The sequence below is a fragment of the Sardina pilchardus genome, chromosome 8, assembly GCF_963854185.1.
Source record: "Sardina pilchardus chromosome 8, fSarPil1.1, whole genome shotgun sequence".
Lineage (NCBI taxonomy): Eukaryota > Metazoa > Chordata > Actinopteri > Clupeiformes > Clupeidae > Sardina > Sardina pilchardus.
The window spans coordinates 7,612,792-7,631,140 of NC_085001.1; the positions used below are offsets into that span (position 1 = coordinate 7,612,792).

General features: G+C 42.3%; 3 protein-coding genes across 7 annotated transcripts in view; 2 read left to right on the forward strand and 1 right to left on the reverse strand.

Moving 5' to 3' along the window:
- The first annotated feature begins 207 nt into the window (after positions 1-207).
- On the forward strand, positions 208-2,972 carry crybb2 (crystallin, beta B2). Of its 2 annotated transcripts, none has more exons than XM_062542542.1 (6): positions 208-286; positions 797-886; positions 1,254-1,372; positions 1,753-1,885; positions 2,303-2,445; positions 2,779-2,972. In XM_062542542.1, exons 2-6 carry the CDS (start codon positions 824-826, stop codon positions 2,945-2,947), a joined length of 627 nt encoding a protein of 208 aa, XP_062398526.1. In that variant the 5' UTR covers positions 208-286; positions 797-823; the 3' UTR covers positions 2,948-2,972. The 2 variants fall into 2 exon arrangements, with proteins under 2 accessions (XP_062398526.1, XP_062398525.1); XM_062542541.1 differs by having other exon boundaries at positions 253-288; positions 813-886.
- A 354-nt stretch (positions 2,973-3,326) lies between these two features.
- On the reverse strand, positions 3,327-9,995 carry LOC134088543 (GTPase IMAP family member 8-like). The gene is made up of 7 exons (XM_062542540.1): positions 9,953-9,995; positions 9,301-9,397; positions 7,277-7,987; positions 6,363-7,070; positions 5,387-6,025; positions 5,140-5,247; positions 3,327-4,275 (listed from the first exon to the last, which is right to left on the reverse strand). The coding sequence occupies exons 2-7, from the start codon at positions 9,302-9,304 to the stop codon at positions 4,115-4,117; spliced, it is 2,331 nt and encodes a 776-aa protein (XP_062398524.1). The 5' UTR covers positions 9,305-9,397; positions 9,953-9,995; the 3' UTR covers positions 3,327-4,114.
- A 4,661-nt stretch (positions 9,996-14,656) lies between these two features.
- The window catches only part of si:ch73-138n13.1 (uncharacterized), a 43,481-nt gene continuing 39,788 nt past the window's right edge, over positions 14,657-18,349 (forward strand). For all 4 annotated transcript variants that reach the window (XM_062542545.1, XM_062542543.1, XM_062542547.1 and 1 more), the window contains exon 1: positions 14,657-15,214. The gene's annotated coding sequence lies outside the window, so the exon portion shown is untranslated. The remainder of the gene's footprint in view (positions 15,215-18,349) is intronic.

The window sequence follows — 18,349 nt, forward strand, 5'->3', positions numbered from 1 at the left end:
TAATGAAATAACTTTGTGGGGGCATCAGGGGTCGGGGGAGGTGGGAGGGGGCTTGGGAGCGATGGGGGTTGGGGGGCATGTTGTGGGGGGGGCAAGGGGGGATAGGAGGGGTGCAGGTTGGTACGACTCTCTCCACCAAAGCCCAGCTGGGCTGACCAGCCTATTAGGACATGATTAGGAGGGCATCCCTGGACACAGAGCAGCTTTGGCAAAGTTTCCACCCCTAGGCTTGCCGTATATATTGCGCCGCTCGTGCCACCCCAAACAGACTGGCACAATCACGAGCTGGTAAGCAGACAGCGCTGGTTTGGTTTGTGTTCCAAAAAAAGTATTTTTGTTCGGTTTTGTTTTTATTGTGGGTGGATAAATAATTTCCAAAATATTCTATGCTGTTTATTACTTTAGATCTTTTTTCTCAGTGGTGCATGAAATAATCGTTTATTGTGATTAGTTGCATATATTGTGTATAAGTGTCAGTGCTATAGACACAAATGTTCACTGATATATGTTTATATATTTATTCAACTTAATATAAATATAAAATGATAATTTTCAATATCAATTTCTATCTATACAGCTCTATATATTGTTAGATTTGTATCATTTAAAAATGTATTGGGTTATATTTTATCTTTAATATATTTGTTACAGCTCTGTGTGTATTGTTATTAAGACCATACTATTTATTTTCAGATCAGAAATATAATGTTTAAAGTGATCTGTTTTTATCTGGTGTTGAGAGACAACTATTTTTCATCAGTGCTATGGCAAAAAAACAAGTGCTTAGGCCTACCATTGTCTGTCAAACTCAGCCCAGGTCACTATGGCAACGGACCACCAGAACCCTGCATCCAAGCAACAGCAGTCAGGAACCAGTGCGTTTAAGGTGAGGAGGGCGGGGCTACGGCATTTGCCCTTCATCCCCATCCTGCACTCTCACACACGTTAAGTCATACTTACACTCTCACACCGTCACTTTCCCTAACGGCCTAGTGACATTACTACAGCCCAGCTCACAGGTCACGTGCCTATGGACTGGAGCTCCTCAGCAAGACACAGGTGGCCCAGTTGAAACAGTATGATGGTGCTCTAGCTTAAATCAGTCATAAACGGGTCACGATGTCTGATTGGATGAATCGCCAGCGGGCCATTCAAACAGGTGACAAACATTAGGGGCACAAAGGGCGAAACCGAACAAACCAGTCTGAGCTACGCTACTGTTTCCTCTCTCTCCCATGTCTCGTCCCATCTAGCTGATCATCTATGAGCAGGAGAACTTCCAAGGCAGATGTCATGAGCTGACTGGGCCCTGTAACAATCTCCAAGAGGCGGGCGTGGAGAAAGTGGGCTCGATACTGGTGCCGTGTGGACCGTGAGTGTGGAGTCCAGAGAGAGAGAGAGATGGGTGGGGTGGGCAGAGGGCGGGGTGTTTACCTGGGAAATCTGCCATGGATGCCATCAAAGAGAAACCGATACATCACTTGTGTGTGTGTGTGTGTGTGTGTGTGTGTGTGTGTGTGTATGAATGCCTGCTGTATAGGAGTGTGGTGTGTGTGTGTGCGTGCGTGCCTGTATGTGTGTGTGTGTGTGTTGTGTGTTTAAGAATAGAAGAATAGAATAGAGTAAAACAAAGAATAGAGTAAAATACACAAATATGAATGTGTATGTCAGAGATGAAGGGAAAGAGATGTCTCGAAACTTGATACTGTGCATTTGGAAAGTGTCAACTGTGAGATGAAACCCTTCCTGCAGATGGGTGGGATATGAACAGCCTGGCTGCAAGGGGGAGCAGTATGTGTTTGAGAAGGGCGAGTATCCTCGCTGGGACTCCTGGACCAACAGCAGACGCAGTGACTGCATCTTCGCCTTTCGCCCCATCAAAGTGGTAACCCATCCCTCTCACTTAGCCCTCTCCAACTGTCTCCATCTCCAGTCAATCGGATCCTCTCGGCTCAGGGATCACTAATGTCAGGATAGAAGTATTTTAAATAAATTAAATTGGCAATATGTCATAAGGCCCTCCATCATAGACATATATACATTGTATACTGTATATATCTATGCCCTCCATGCTGCTATTACTGGTTCGTAATCATCTCCATCCATACTGTAGATCTATAGTTTCTGTATAAGGTTATCAGCACAGCCTAGCCCTGCCTTTCAGTACTGTACCAACCATTCAATTCAATTTCACATGGATTCCAGCCTCTTATGTCTCTTCTTGCTTTCCCTAATGAGCATACTGCTGGTGTGATGATTGGTTCCCTGTGAGGATTGCTGCTCTGTGATTGGTTCCCCCCAGGACAGCCAGGAACACAAGATCGTGCTGTATGAGAACCCCGGCTTCGCGGGGAAGAAGATCGAGATCATAGACGACGATGTTCCCAGCTTCCATGCGTACGGCTACCATGAGAAGGTCTCCTCCGTGAGAGTCCAGAGCGGAGTGTAAGCACCACACACTCACCTTTGCACTACAGGTCACTTCACTCGGTCACTTTGAAACTCTGGTTCTTGTACCACAAGGGTATAGGCTACGATAATCCAATAGCATTACTCCAGTTGAGTAAGCAAATGAAGAGCATTGCCATCTTCTACTGCATTGACAAGACCACTGGACATACAGATAATGTTGGCTTATCATCTTCACCAAAAGTCATTAGCAATAGGCTTTATGACAGCATTTAAATTTGATTGTCATGTCTTTTTGCCCTCTGTATTTCTCTCTCTCTCTCTCTCTCTTTCTCTCTCTCACTCTCTCTCCTCACCTGTGACTCACAGCTGGGTGGGCTACCAGTATCCAGGATACAGAGGCTACCAGTACCTGTTTGAGAAGGGCGAGTACAAGGACAACTCTGAGTTCGGCGCTCAGCAGGCTCTGATCCAGTCCGTGAGGCGCATCCGCGACATGCAGTGGCACCAGAGGGGCACCTTCCACCCCTCTAACTGAGCTTCTGACACCCCACACCCCACACACCCCAAAACACCTGCACCCCTCCCAGCCCCACCTTTACCCCTTTATCCTTAACATCTGCATCCTCTACCCCACCCCACCCACCCCCAGATCCCTCCTACCCCTGCCCCCCTCACCCACAAGAAGCACGATCACTTTTTGCCTCTTTGATGCTGAATTCGTTTGATGCCATCGCCACTGTGTCTATAGTGATATCTTTGCTACCGCATGCGAATAAATGATTTTGCGTTACAACTCAAGAAGACTGGTCTTTGACTCAACCTCCTCCTGAAGAAAAATATAGATAACTTTTATTTGGCAAATTTCAAGTTTTGCAGCTTACTTCCTTCAGATTATTAATGTAATCTCTTAGGGTTTGTTGAAATCAACATTATAAAATGTACTTGATCAAACTGGGCCTTCCTTTTGGAACATGATTAGGAAAGCATCCTGGACTATGACTGTGTACATATTTAGAAAATATATTGTTACAAAGTAAAATAAAAAACAAGACACGCTTTCTATATAATATAATATAATATATTTATCTATATCTATCTTTATAAACAGTATACAGTACACGTGTGTGTGTGTGTGTGTGTGTGTGTGTGTGTGTGTGTGTGTGTGTGTGTGTGTGTGTGTGTGTGTGTGTGTGTGTGTGTGTTGCAATCTGGGGAAACTCATCATCATGATTCTGATACCATTCAAGATATAAGATTTTGGGAGGATGGTATCCAGGATTTTGCCAGGGGATAGTGTCAAGAATGTTGCTAGGATGACATCAAATACTTAAGCTGGTCAAATTTCACCAGGGAGGGGTGAAATGGGGCAAAAAACAAGGACGTTTGAGTGTACCATACGATGGGTGTTCATAGATCACACCACTTATTGTTTTTCTTGACAGACACCAGCAATAACTACAGTAGAGTATGGTATCTTATAAAAGAAGAATATTTAAGATGACATGAATTAGTGGAGTTCCGGGTAGTTAAGAAGGATATGGAATTGGAATTGACCCCAGTAACTGAGCCTTTGACACATTTGAAGTAAAATGACAGGCTGTATGACATTATATATAATACCTCATCATTATCACTTTCTGAACAGCAACTAATTTCTCCCTAAAATGACAAGCATACTATTACAGATGCATTAGCTTAACGTTCATGTGTCTCTTGTGTCTCCTGTGGCTTTGGGTAGAGAGCTGAACCCAGAACTCTTAAAAGTGGAAGCTGATGAGAACGGCCCACTTCCACACTCACTGACTTGAAGACATTGAGTAATCCCAGACACATAGGCAGCATCAGAGTTGTCTTCCCCCTGCACTATGAAACAACAGGGAGAAGAAAAAAAACAGTTCAGCTTCACAGACACATTCTGCATTCGACACGAGTGCTGCCTTGTGTCACTTTAAAATGGATCTCTTTCTCTCCCTCCTTACAGCTCTGTGTAAAAACAGCAGCAAATACTTGGCCTCTCTGGCTGAGAAGTGACCTGTCTAGGGGTTTCATGTGAAGAACCATAAATCTGCAATGGGGGCCCAGTGCAAGACATATGGCCCTTCACAATAAAACCCCAAAACCAAACAGCTGGGTTTCAGAAACATCTGAGTTTCAGAGCTGTGGAGATTATTTCTCATACTGTGCTCATATTTCTCGTATACTGTTCCAGTGTTACAGATATTACCTTGGTTATGTAATATAATGAAGACACGTTTACGTTCACGTTTTCATGTCTTTTTTTTAGCAAATGTGACAGATAAATACACAAAGAGCAATGTTGGCACTACTTGAGAATGCATATATACATTGAATTCATTATTAGTAATAAAAAATTATAGCACCCCCCCCCCCCCCACCCACCCACACACACACACACACACCACTTGTTTGCACAATTGCACAATCAGTCAATCAAATCACATAGCGGTAGGAAATGGGAGTAGGGAGCGACCAGGAAAAGAGAAGCAGACAGAAAGAATAAATGGTAACTAAACTGTTATAAAAGAGAACAGAGAAGGCCCCTGACAGTAGACCATTGAGTACTAATTATTACCTATTACATTGTCCTGCTAGTTGAACTACGGGAACACATTTCTGAACTGATAATTATGAATTTTGAACCAAACAAATATGTGCTTCTATCAATTTAGGCCTACGGCATACTGAACATTAATGGGAATGACTCACTAGTTTGTGGACAAAACTCCATGCTATGATTCATTTTTCGACGTTTTGCGATTGTTGAGTCCATCTTTGCATCCCAGATTGGCAACCCCGGTTGGGGTTCTCTCGTCACTAAAAAAACAAAAAATTGGGAAATGCATGAAGAGACAGGAAATTCAGCGAGAAACAAAAAGACAGACAGAGACAAAAAGACAGCCAGAGTGAATGTAAATATATGTTACAAGTAAAGTAACTATGCCAAGTATCTTACTATTTGGTGGCCCAAAGTCATTACTGTGATTTTCTTCACCCATCATCTCATAATGGCCACCATTATTTGCCTCCACCATGTCCTCCATCTTCTCTAGCAGCTCGGTCACCTGGGTAGAGTCTCCTCTGTGCTTGTTGTTGAGAACGTGGTACCGGTTACCACAGCTCTCAACAACCCACTTCAAGGCTTCTCCTTCGCTCGCGATGTGCTTGTCAATGGATGTGTCCCCCAGCCAGTCTCCATAAGTGAACAATACCATAACGTGTCTCCACACACACACGCTGAGTAGGCCAAGGTGCTCCTGCAGTGCCACCCGGCTTCTCTCCTGGAATGCACAGTCCGCCCGGATGACCAGCAGCACGGCGTGTGGTCCAGGAGGACACAGATATGTGCTACGCCGTATCTCCCTTTGAGTGCATTTAGAAGTGTTTTGGAGCAGCGAGTTACTCCACCAACCTGGGGTGTCGACCAATGTAATCTGTCTCCCTGCCAGGTATCCTACTCTCTTCATGCAACAAGGTGTCCCTGGGGGCATGTCAGATTCCTCTCTGCCCAGGATGGTGTTTACGGCTGAGGACTTTCCACTGGCAGTGTGTCCAAGCAAGACCACCCTCATCTCCTTGAGTATTGGACTATTAGCTACACAGAAAATTGAAATGGTATTAACTGGGTCAATTCAGGTAATCAATCAACACCTTCTGTCATATTTGATTAATTGTTTACATGTTATGGAAAGCATACAATTTTGCATATTTTATCTTTTAAAAAAGTAGTTATTGTTAACACTGTATGTATATGTTGGATAAATTACTATTACTGCAATGTCAAAACATAATAGTTTGCTTTATCACGGGACAGTACATAACAAATCACCAATCACCAATAATAATAATAATCATAATAATAATGTAATCCACAAAGATGTACTAACATACCAAGAGACAACTGTATTAATTTATTGGGAGTCGGGACTTACCCCTTACTAATCTGACACTTATCTCTGGCTTTAATGCTGCCTCTTGTCTTTGTTCCATTTCAGCCATCTGATTATTTTCTTCAGTAGAATTACAGTAGTCTAAAATGTCCATGTCCATTTCATCATAACGATCATCACGTCCTCCAAACCAGTCCTCTACTTTCTCCAGAAGTTCTGTGACTTGAGCATTGTCGCCTCTATTCTGATTGTCTACAACATGATACCTGTTGGCACATTTCTCAATCACCCACTGGAGAGCCATGCCCTCAGCTTCAATGTGCTCCTCAACGGGTGTGTCCCCCAGCCAGTCCCCACAGGTGAACAGCACCATTGTGTGGCCCCAGCACCTCTCACCGAGAAGTTCTAGATGTTCTTTTGCTACTCTTCGGTGCTTTTCGGTGAAAGAAGTATCTAGCCGTATGATCAAGAGGAATGCATGAGGCCCTGGGGAACACATGGATGTGCTAATCTCAACCTCCCGTTTGTTTAACGCGGGTGTGTGCTCTACGCAGAAGTTCTTCCACCAGCCTGGTGCCTCAATGACCGTTACCTGCCTGCCTAACACCTCTCCTTCTCTCTTCACACATTGGGCAGATCTCTTCAAGACAAATGCTTCTTTTCCCAGAATGGTGTTTCCTGTTGAACTCTTTCCAGCGGCTCTGTTGCCAAGTAGCACAATCCTCAGATGTGATATGACATGTGCATCACCTGTTAATGTACAATTAACATTTGAGGTTGAGAATCAGTTAAATGCTATACAAATGAAGTAAACAAAGAAGTTATAAAACAGTACAACTCTTTTGCTTGTGGGTAAAACTGCACATTGACATGTAGTAATTCATTTTCTAAACGTCCTCCTTTACAAGCTAAAAATATTTCAGCAGATATCATGTCTCATTTCAGTCATGACTTACCAATCTGACTCCGTTCCCTCCTCTGTTCCAACACTGTTGTCCTTTTCTTAATTGCCCTTTCCCGCTCTTCTTTCCCTCTCTCTTCTCTCCTTCTCTCCTCTCTCTGAAATTTCCAGTCATTTTGTCCATAGCAATACCACTTGTATCTAGCCACCATCTCGTCTATCTGCTCCACAAGCTTTTCAACCTGAGTGACACTCTGCTTTTCCTGGTTGTTGAAAACATGATACTTGTTAAAACATGTCCGAATAAGCCACTGCAGGGGCTTGCCTTCATGCTCTATGTGCTGCTCAATGGTGATGCTCCCCAGTTGGTCTCCGCAAGTGAACAGCACAAGAGTGTAGCACCAGACGCCCAAAGTGAGAAGATCGAGATGTTCCTCCACAGCTACTCTGTGTGCCTCTGTGAACGGGGTGTCTGCCCGTACGACGAGGACAAACGCATGGGGTCCCGTAGGGCGACACAGAGTGGGGCTGAGCTCTATTTCCTGCTTACTCAACACCGCAAGGTTCTTCACAGGATAGGTGCTCCACCAGCCAGGGGCCTCTACCACTGTGATCCGCCGCCCTGTTTCTGTCGTCCCATGTCTTGTAACACACACAGGTGATCTCTTTAAATCAAATTGCTCCTTTCCAATGATGGTGTTTCCTGTTGAACTCTTTCCAGCACCTCTACATCCCAACAGAACAATCTTCAGTTCTGAGTGGTCACCTGTTTGACATGTCAGAGCAGGACAACAATAACAAACACACAAACACATAAACAAACTGATTTACTGTATGGGTCATTCCATATCAAATCAGATAACGTTGATACTGCAACATCTCAGATCTCGTTGAAACCTTGTCTATGAATGGGTCCCTTATACTCAAATCATCTTCATATATTGTTCAGCTCTTGCTTCAGTATGACAGCCTGAAAAACACATTGTACGGAAAGCAATGTTTGGGAAGATTAAGCTGACTAAACCATTCAGAGTTTGCAGGTCATTAATCTCACTGATTTTCTGCAAGGCACTATATGTGAAATAAAAACAGGTGTAAACAAACTATTCCCATACAGAATTTCAGGTTCTACTTCTCCCTATATGATGTCTGTTCTGATCAAGAAATGCAACCAAGTTACATCCTTTATCTATCTATGTATACAATGTGGACACCACACACATCAGCAACACATTAATAAATCTCAAACATTGGCGTAACATAAAAGCATTGTATTTGTAGACAAAATACTGTTCGAAGCCATGTGGGTATAAAGCATGAGGAGTAGCCTACCCACAATATACAGTGTCCTCCAAAAGTATTGGAACACATGCTAAATTTGATATAAAATCATCTTTTGGAAATTGATCTTAATGCCTTGAATGAAAAACATGAGGAAATAGTCAACCTTTAAGGACATCAATTTTCTTTGTGAACAAATAATGTACAGAAATAAATGAAAGTTTTCCTTAAGGTGTCATACTGTAAGTATTGGAACGCCTATGTTAACCCTATGTGTTAACATTCCCATAGAGGCAGAATCTTATTTGTTTTATTTTTTAAATGCCAATTATTTCATGGATCAGGACACTATGCACCCTGATAAAGTCCCCTTGGCCTTTGGAATTAAAATAACCCTACATCAACACATATCATATCCTTCACCACCAAGAGATTGGCATGGTTTTATTTCAGTTAGCCTCTTAGCTCCTTTCATTCTCATTGAGCTCAATAATAGGCTAACTGAAATAACAAAAAAAGGGTATGTGTTTTGGAGGGCACTGTAACTCACACTTCAGAATAGGGCCATATATCATACAAATGGATATGCAATACAAACTTGCAATGATCAAGTCATTCTGAGAATATGTGTGTCTTCATCATTAGGGATTATACTGTACATTTTAGAATATCAATAAATATGGCTCCCAACTTCTTGGCTATGTCAGAGTAATCCAGTTAGCTTCAAGATGCAATTTGTGCTAAGGATACCTAAAACACAGTAGGCCTACAGTATGTCTGCAGTTTGCATTTTCTCACCCATTGTGATCCTTTTTAGCAGTCAGGTACAGTATCCTCCTCACAGGTATGTGTGATATGTACAGTACCAGGCAAGCTATGTGCTTCTTTCCTCTTCCTGTGAATGATCAGAATAGAATTTTTTTTTTTTTCTTTATGCTAGTCTGTGTAGTAGGCAATACAACAATACAAAAGAGACACCACCATGGAATATGGTCTGAGATGTATGACATGATTGAACATGGCCGCCACAATCTCATCATAACAATCTGGGTCTCGGTAAACACTGTAAATAGGAAATGCAAATAAGGACATGCCCAACCTTGGAACGGGTTCTCTCTCTCTCTCTCTCTCTCTCTCGCTCTAAGTAGTATAGCCTACATTCCAATTTCAAAATTATGTTTTATAAGGTAACGTTCAAGTTGCTGCATGAAGGAGAGTGAGAGGACACCCGTGTCCTACTTGTATGTTTGATAAATAGGTCCATCTCATCTCAAGGACTCAATGCACAATAAGAATAATGGGTTCCTATTTGTCAGTCAACTTTCTGTGATTCTTGAGATTCATAGTGCCTATAAAAAGTATTCACCTTTATAACAGAACACACTATGGCTATGACATGCCAGGTGTTAATTAGTTGGATATTAAATACACACAAAAAGGAAAAACTTACCAGCGCTAGAAAGGCATCATGACATGAGGAAGAACTTAGGAGCGCTAAACAGGTTCTCCGAGTTTTAGTTGCCCACAATTGTCTATCTACTGTAGCCTATCTAAAAAAACAGTCTGATGGCGTTGACCAAAGTTCGGATACAAGTTCAATAGACACAAAAGTACATTAAAAACGTATACAATTTTAAACTTTTGATACAGATGAAATTAGTTATATACATTATAATCATTATAATACATTTTTTAAGGTATGTTAAAGTGAGGAGATCTGCTCCAGGGCATTCACTCTTAAAACAAATGTGTTCTCTCTGTAGACAAAAATGTTTTAAAAAAAACAACAACACAAGTTGTGTTGTTTTTAATGCATATTTTGTAACAAACAAAAAGGAAACAATACAAATGTTATTGTCCCTATCTGGACACAGAGATGTGTTAAAAAAAAAAACAATGCAAGTTGTGTTGTTTGTTTCAACACCTTTGTTTTAAGAGTGGGGTTTTCCAGGTAGCACCAATTACATATCATTTTGAATAAAATAGTTTCGGAGTGATTATTTGCACCCGGGTGTAAATAGTGGAATGGAGGCATTTTCTTATTTGCACCCAAACCGGAAATGCGTGCTATCCAACATAGCGGGACCATCTTGGCAGGAGATGGCCTACCTAAATCTAACAAGTTAGGATTATTAAAACTATATTTGAGATGGGAAAGTGGTGCTAAATTTCCACAAACTTTATTCAGTGAACGGGTAAAGCCGTCCGTGACCGGGTTACCATGCTCGAGGTGTTGGGTTCGAATCTCAGATGATAATTTATTTTTTTTTGCCTGCCAAAGTACGCACCATGACTTCTTTTTTGAGTTTGTGCTTTTTGAACCTGTCAAAGATTGACTGGTTATGAGTACAGTTAAGTAGAAGTAGGCTTCAGTAGTTGTTAGAAAGGTTGTGTTTTGACTTTGAGCCCCCAACGCTGCCTGGAAGGCGCTTAGGCGTGGGTTAAGGTTAAGGTTAGGGTTAAGGTTAGGTTAAGGTTAGGTTAAGGTTAGGTTAAGGTTAGGGTTAAGGTTAGGAGTAGGATTAAGTGTTTTTAAGTCAACAGTGGCAGCGCTGCCTGGAAGACAACTCAGAAAACAACTCTTTAAAGTAGCTTGTCTTTGATGAAGCTACCACATGACCACTCATTACCCTAATATTTGTATAATCACTTCCAAGTAACCCAGACATGGCAAAACAGCTAAAAACTGTTCAAAACTAAATTAGGCCTAGCCTACTGTAGAGCTGGTAAATACACAGGCCTATTGACAGAGAACATGGATGTTAGACATCGGGTGTAAATAGTATTGTTGATTATTACACTATTTACACCCGGGTGTAAATAGTAATGTTGATTATTACACTATTTACACCCGGGTGTAAATAGTAATGTTGATTATTTGCACCCGGGTGTAAATAGTAATGTTCATTATTTACACCCGGGTGCAAATAGTCTCTGCCAAATAGTTTAGCCTTGTCTTGATTAAGATCTTTATTCATATTGAATTGTCAAATTAATATTGCACATATTTTTGCACGTTGTCATGAGGAACCCTATAAAGAAATCCACTGTATGGTGACTTTTTTGGGCACCTCACTATGTCAACTTGAAATGTTTTGGTTGATATTCTGGTGTCATATATAGTGCAACCGGAAAGCATTCAGACTTTTTAATTTTCTCATCAATTGACACACAAATGCTCCTGCACAAGTGTTTGGAGAGTTTTGTGAATTTATACAAAGTAAAAGACTGAAATATTCAGACCCTCTGTTATGGCACTTGCAATTGAGCTCTGGTGCATCCTATAGTTCTAGGTCCTTGAGACGCTTCTACAACTTGACTGGACTCCACTTGTGCCTAATGCATTTCCTGAACATTATTAGGAAAGGCAGACATCTCTGTATTTACAGCTGATGATATGTCAGAGTGAAAAACAAAGCCACATGGTTGACAGAATTGTCCACAGACCGGGCAAGACAGAGGTGTGTGTGTGAAGACACAGATCTGGGGAAGGATAAGAACATATCTGCAGCATTGAAAGTGCGCGGGAACATAGTATAGCCTCCATCATTCTCAAATGGAAAAGTTTGAAACAGCCAAGTCGTCCTACATCTGGCCACCCAGCCAAACTGAGTAATCCGAGACGAAGGTCCTTGGTCAGACAGGTAAGCAAGGACCCAAAGGTATATATGAATGAGATCTAGTTCCTCTGAGAAGATGAGAGAAGCGTAAAAGAAGAAAAAACATCAGTGCAGCTCAGTGCCTTGCTTCTTCCACAGTGCTGGGAATTGTGACCAAATAGTTCATCCTTTCTTTCATCAGACCAGACGATTTTACTTGTCAAGCTCTGAGAGTCATTCAGGTGTTGTTTTTTTTTGCAAACTCCTGGCAAAAAAAATGGCTTCCATCTGTCCACTCTATCATAAAGGCCTAAGAGTGCTGCACTGATGTTTGACTTTCTTTACAACACCTGCTTTTGTTGTGGAGTGTTGGAGTATTGTGTTGATGAGAAAAAAAATAATTTAACCCATTTTAAGATGAAACATAACAAAATGTGAAAAACTCAGAAGGGTCTGAAAACTTTCCGGTTGCACTGTAAATGACACCAGAATATCACAAAAACGTGCTCCTTTACAACCTAAAAACATTTCAGCAGATGTCATGTTTAAGTCTCATTTCAGAGTCATGACTTACCAATCTGTCTCAGTTCCCGTCTCTGTTCCGACAGTCCTTCTCTTATCTGCCCTGTCCCACTCTTCCCTCCTTCTCTCCTCTTCTCTGCTCCACAAGCTTTTCAACCTGAGTGACACTCTGCTTTTCCTTGTTGCTGAAAACATGATACCTGTTGAAACACGTCCGAATAAGCCACTGCAGGGGCTTGCCTTCATGCTCTATGTGCTGCTCAATGGTGATGTTCCCCAGTTGGTCTCCGCAAGTGAACAGCACAAGAGTGTAGCACCAGACGCCCAAAGTGAGAAGATCGAGATGTTCCTCCACAGCTACTCTGTGTGCCTCTGTGAACGGGGTGTCTGCCCGTACGACGAGGACAAACGCATGGGGTCCCGTAGGGCGACACAGAGTGGGGCTGAGCTCTATTTCCTGCTTACTCAACACCGCAAGGTTCTTCACAGGATAGGTGCTCCACCAGCCAGGGGCCTCTACCACTGTGATCCGCCGCCCTGTTTCTGTCGTCCCGTGTCTTGTAACACACACAGGTGATCTCTTTAAAACAAATTGCTCCTTTCCAATGATGGTGTTTCCTGTTGAACTCTTTCCAGCACCTCTACTGTACATCATCCCAACAGAACAATCTTCTGTTCTGAGTGGTCACCTGTTTGACATGTCAGAGCAGGACAACAATAACAAACAAACAAACAAACACATAAACAAACAAACTGATTTATGGGTCATTCCATATCAAATCAGATAAGGTTGATACTGCAGCATCTCAGATCTCGTTGAAACCTTGACTATATCTTGAATGAGTCCAAAACCCAAGAATTGTAAAGTATTTATAGCCTATACTCAAATCATCTTCATATTGTTGCTACATCACAGCCTGAAAAATGCATTGGGAGAGCAATGTTTGGCCATCAATGTCTTAGGCTATTACAAGTATCATTCATAGCCAGCCAAAACTTTGTAGGATGGAAGATTATGACTAAACCATTCAAAGTTTGCTGGTCATACTCACTGATGTTCTACAAGGCACTATATGTGTAAAAACGTGTAAACAAACTATTCCCACACAGAGTTTCAGGTTCTACTCCTTCCCATGACATTTCTGTTCTGATCAAGAAATGCAACCAAGTTTTATCCTTTATGTATCTCTGTCTATACAAAGTGAACACCACACACATTAGCAACACATTAATACATCTCAAACATTGGCGTAACATCAATAAAGCATTGGATTTGCAGAAAAAATACTGTTTGAAGTCGTATAAAACATGAGGAGTAGCATACCCACAACATCACTCACACTTCAGAATAGGGCCATATCAAACAAACGGATATGCAATACAAACTTGTAATTGTCCAGTCATTCTGATAAGCTATGTTTGTCTTCCATCATAGGCCTACAAGGTTTTGGAAGGATTATGTTTCATAATATCAATAAACATGCATGGCTCCCAACTTCTTGGCTATATCAGAGCAATCCAGTTAGCTTCAAGATGCAATTTGTGCTAAGGACACTTAAAACACAGTAGGCCCATGTCTTTAGTTTGCAATTGTTACATTTTCTCACCAATTGTTGTGATCCTTTTTAGCACTTAGTTAGGCTATGCATCTTCCTTACAGGCAAGTGTGATGTGCCTGCACTGGGCCATGTTCTTCTTATTCCTGTGAGCGATCAGATGCTTAGTAGAAAGATGCCCAGGGTACACAGACTAGCTTAAAGAAGGCGCTCTATGAGTGAAATTAAATTGAAATTGATAACACTGGGATTCCCCCTCTGTCTCTGCCTAGATCTGCCGATGTCGCATCACACAGTCAGCAAGTGTATCGTTCAATTCATTCCACAAGGTGGCAGCATTTGCACATTCTTTCCCTGCGTCACCTTGCACACGGTGCCATTCTCGCTGGATAGCTGGTTGGGTTTGAATACCAAAACAAATCCCTTCTCCTTCCGTGGAATCCGAGCCGCGCGCCTCCGTTTTCCGGGTTTTCTCCAGCAAGTTAGGCTGAGGCAAGGTATAGTGAACCACAACAATGTGATAAGTTGTGCTCAGATGAGAAAAGATACACGAGTCGAAAGGAAGTTTTGTTTGGCGTATTACAATGGTTCGACAGGTGCATTAAAAATGCACAGGTAATTTATAGCCTGCATCACCCGGCCACACTTACGGACCTTACTAACCTATCCGCGGCAGCCAGGTTACATCTCGGGGGGACGAACCGAGTCTTCGTTCAGATCACAGTAATGGCCTCGGACTAATAAAGGATTGGTTGAGGTACAAAGCCGTTCCCGGAGGGAGAAAGACAAAACTAGCCCGTAAAAGAGAAACGACAGGTGGAAAGATGTCGGGCTGAAGTTATCTTGGCTCTACGTTGCCCTTTCTACGGCGATAGCTAGCCAGTTTGCTTGCTAGCAGACTACTGGCTGGCTTGATATCCTAGGAAGGAAAGAGGAGACAGTCTGTCTACTTTTTTCTTCTACTTTTGGAAGAATTTTCTTGCTGGATATAGTTCAAATTGGAAAACAAAGCGACACATCCTGGGCTCCATAGAGGTAAGTTAAATTAAGTGTCAAGAACCATTTAAAATGTAGTAGTTGTTAGTCGTGTTTAATTTATAACAACCTGGTTAGATAGCAAGCTAGCATAAAGGACTCAGCTGACGAATTTGGTTCTGTGGCTAGCTTTGTTGGACAGCAATTGGGTCTTGCTACTCGGCTAACAATATTGAGCCCAGTGGTCATTTGGTAGAGTTAGCCAGCACGATAGCAACCGGCCAGTTATCTTACTGTATTTTATACGGATGAACTGTGCACCGAATTGAAGTTGTGTGCATAATGTGAAAATATAATTTCACCATACTTTAGCCCACAGTTCACAGCATCCCACTTCACCAGCGTCAATAAACTTAAAACAATGGTTAACTCAATCACTAGGGGGATGAACACAATGTTGGATCATTTCTTAAGAAATTGCCTTTAAGAGTTTGTAGTTGAGTAAATTCATAAACATGCTTCTTAAGAACCACAGTGAAGTTCACCAGCGCACTATTTCTCCGACAATGTTTTTAAAATGCACCACAGCCAAAGTAGCCCTTTACCCTTTGATGTTTCATTGTGCCGTTGTTTGGTTTCTGAAGTTATGTAGGGAGATTGGGGGGGGGGGGGGGGGGGCGCAACAGTCATGATAATCCCAAAGGAATACACTGCAGATTTAAAGGTCAGTTGCTGTCTTGTGTGTGGTAAACACGGGGCGTTTTACACCCTGTTTCCAAAGCATCACTTTCTGCAACATTAAGATCCCAGTGTTCCTCTATGAAGTTTTTAACTTTAACCTCTGGTATCGACGACTGTATCAATCCATTTAATCCTGAACCATAAGTCAACCGTTTAGGCATATAGCCTGTGGAATGAGTCCGGACTCGCCTGATTGATTTTATGGCCTTATCGCTACTAAGGAATTGGGTATGGCCAATTCATAATCTTAACATTGCTTCCTGGAAGTTTTCTGAGTTCCTGGAGTACAGTTGTAGGTTGCCTTGCCCTCTCCGTTGTTCATCACTGTCAAGACTAATGATTTATGGGCTTTGATGGAGAAGTCTATTACACATGGAGTGAGTGTGTGTGTGTGTGTGTGTGTGTGTGTGTGTGTGTGTGTGTGTGTGTGTGTGTGTGTGTGTGTGTGTGTGTGTGTGTGTGTGTGTGTGTGTGTGTGTGTGTGTGTGTGTGTGTGTGTGTGTGTGTGTGTGTGTGCGTGCGCGTCTGTGTGTGTGTCATCACCAGACTTGCCTTTTTGTCAGTGCACTTGAGGCATTTTTCTTCTGTAAAACTGGCCAAACCAGTGAATGTGTGTGGCCTGAGCATGAGGAACACACACATGCACACAATCAAGAGGCACACACACACACACACACACACACACACACACACACACACACACACACACAGCATAGCCTACTCTTCACAGGAAATGGTGCCCAAAAAAGCCTTCAGGACAGGCTAGTCCTATCTGAACTAGTGGGTTCGTGTAAGGAAAGAGCACAGCGGAAATTCAATACCCTATACATCCAGATAAGTGAATCTTCAAGACCAGAAAATAAAAATTCTCAACAAATCATCTTCAGCCATTTGGAGTGCAGTGGTGTGCTGTTAGCATTTGCTAATTTTAGTTTGGGAATGGCTTTCGACAGTCCTTATCAAAAGTACAAGCAATCAAAATCACTGCTTTTGTCACAGGCATTGTGGTGTTTGCTTGTGATCATTCTGTAGGCCTATGCACTGCTGCTTTGTGTCTTTTTGTTATCGCTTGGACTTCCAAGAGTACTTATGATTCTTGATTATTCTAGACCAATAATACTTAGTATGTAAGCAAATAAGACTTTATTTGTAAATGGCTGGCTTGATCTGAAGGCACAAAATGCATGGAAGTAAAACAAAAAACAAACAATATTATATATAATATGACTTGAGATTTGCCACTCTCGTTCAAAAGCTTTTGACTAAAGGCCAACGACCACTGGCAGCGACATTCGCGTCTATGGATTTGATGCTCAAAGATGGAACCATTTTCGAAATTGCGGCGTCGATGCGTGTCAGATGGCGCCAGTGGCCATTGCTCCATTAAAAATAACGTAACAGAGTTCTAAACTTTTGAGGTGCGTCAGACGGGTGTTGGCCTGAAGACTTTGTGTAGCCTTATTTCCAAAGTGTTATGGTTATGACGTGATCTTTTTATCTCTGCTTATCTTTCTATCTCCTGCTCTGTCTTGTCGCTCTCTTTCTAACTGTTCACAAATTCTCCAACCACTCTCTCAGACAGTTCCTGAATCAGCACTGTTGTGGGGGGCAGACCCTGACTACAGAGTCAATCTATTCTAATTGAAATTCAGTCCAGTCACTGAAAACCCTTCATGCAAAAGCATAGGCCTAGTTGACATTCGATAATGAAAATGAACTCACCAATTTCCTGAACAACTCTATGGCCCTGACGTTGACATAGCCTTTTGCCTTTCTTTCTGCAATCTTGACTCTTGAGTCTCGGAACTTTCCAAGAGCAGGCATACCCATATTCAGACAGACCTTGACATGTCTCGATCTCAAAGGCACAAACACCAGTCACAGGAGTGATATGTGTTTACGTTTGTTTGCAGCTGTAACAGTTACAATATGTGTCTTGTTGATCTCACCCTGCCCAGTTGACCAAGTGCTGAAAAAGTGTAGTATGTGTTTATATGCCTTGTTTGCTTTGCACGTGTCCTTTTCTGACACGACCTTGAATCACAGTATAACCACATGGCCGAGGTTTTAAACCATGTTCACCAACTCTATTGCTCCTCCATCAGTTCTTCTCCTCTTCTTTTTCCTCTTCTGCACCTTCCTTTTGTTTCTTGGTTTTGACCCACATCTCACTCCGTAGTCTGTAGTTCTTTATCTACCCTTCTCCCTTGCTTCCTTTCTAGTACCCCCCCCCCCCCCCTCTGCGCGGACCATTGATCCACAGACTGCATCCTGTACAGCCCCTAGCATGGGACTGTCACTTCAAGGTGTGTGTGTGTGTGTGTGTGTGTGTGTGTGTGTGTGTGTGTGTGTGTGTGTGTGTGTGTGTGTGTGTGTGTGTGTGTGTGTGTGTGTGTGTGTGTGTGTGTGTGTGTGAGTCTCAGTGTTCCGTGTGAACCCGAGCTGAGGCTTGAC

Excerpts from the sequence above, each read along its gene's own strand:
- crybb2 (XM_062542542.1), top strand. The coding sequence starts at position 824 with ATGGCAACGGACCACCAGAACCCTGCATCCAAGCAACAGCAGTCAGGA. Across the intron at positions 1,373-1,752 it reads ATACTGGTGCCGTGTGGACC|ATGGGTGGGATATGAACAGC; the intron begins GTGAGTGTGGAG and ends CCCTTCCTGCAG. Across the intron at positions 1,886-2,302 it reads CCTTTCGCCCCATCAAAGTG|GACAGCCAGGAACACAAGAT; the intron begins GTAACCCATCCC and ends GGTTCCCCCCAG.
- LOC134088543 (XM_062542540.1), bottom strand. Across the intron at positions 7,071-7,276 it reads GAGGGAACGGAGTCAGATTG|GTGATGCACATGTCATATCA; the intron begins GTAAGTCATGAC and ends GTACATTAACAG. Across the intron at positions 4,276-5,139 it reads GGAGTTTTGTCCACAAACTA|TGCAGGGGGAAGACAACTCT; the intron begins GTGAGTCATTCC and ends GTTGTTTCATAG.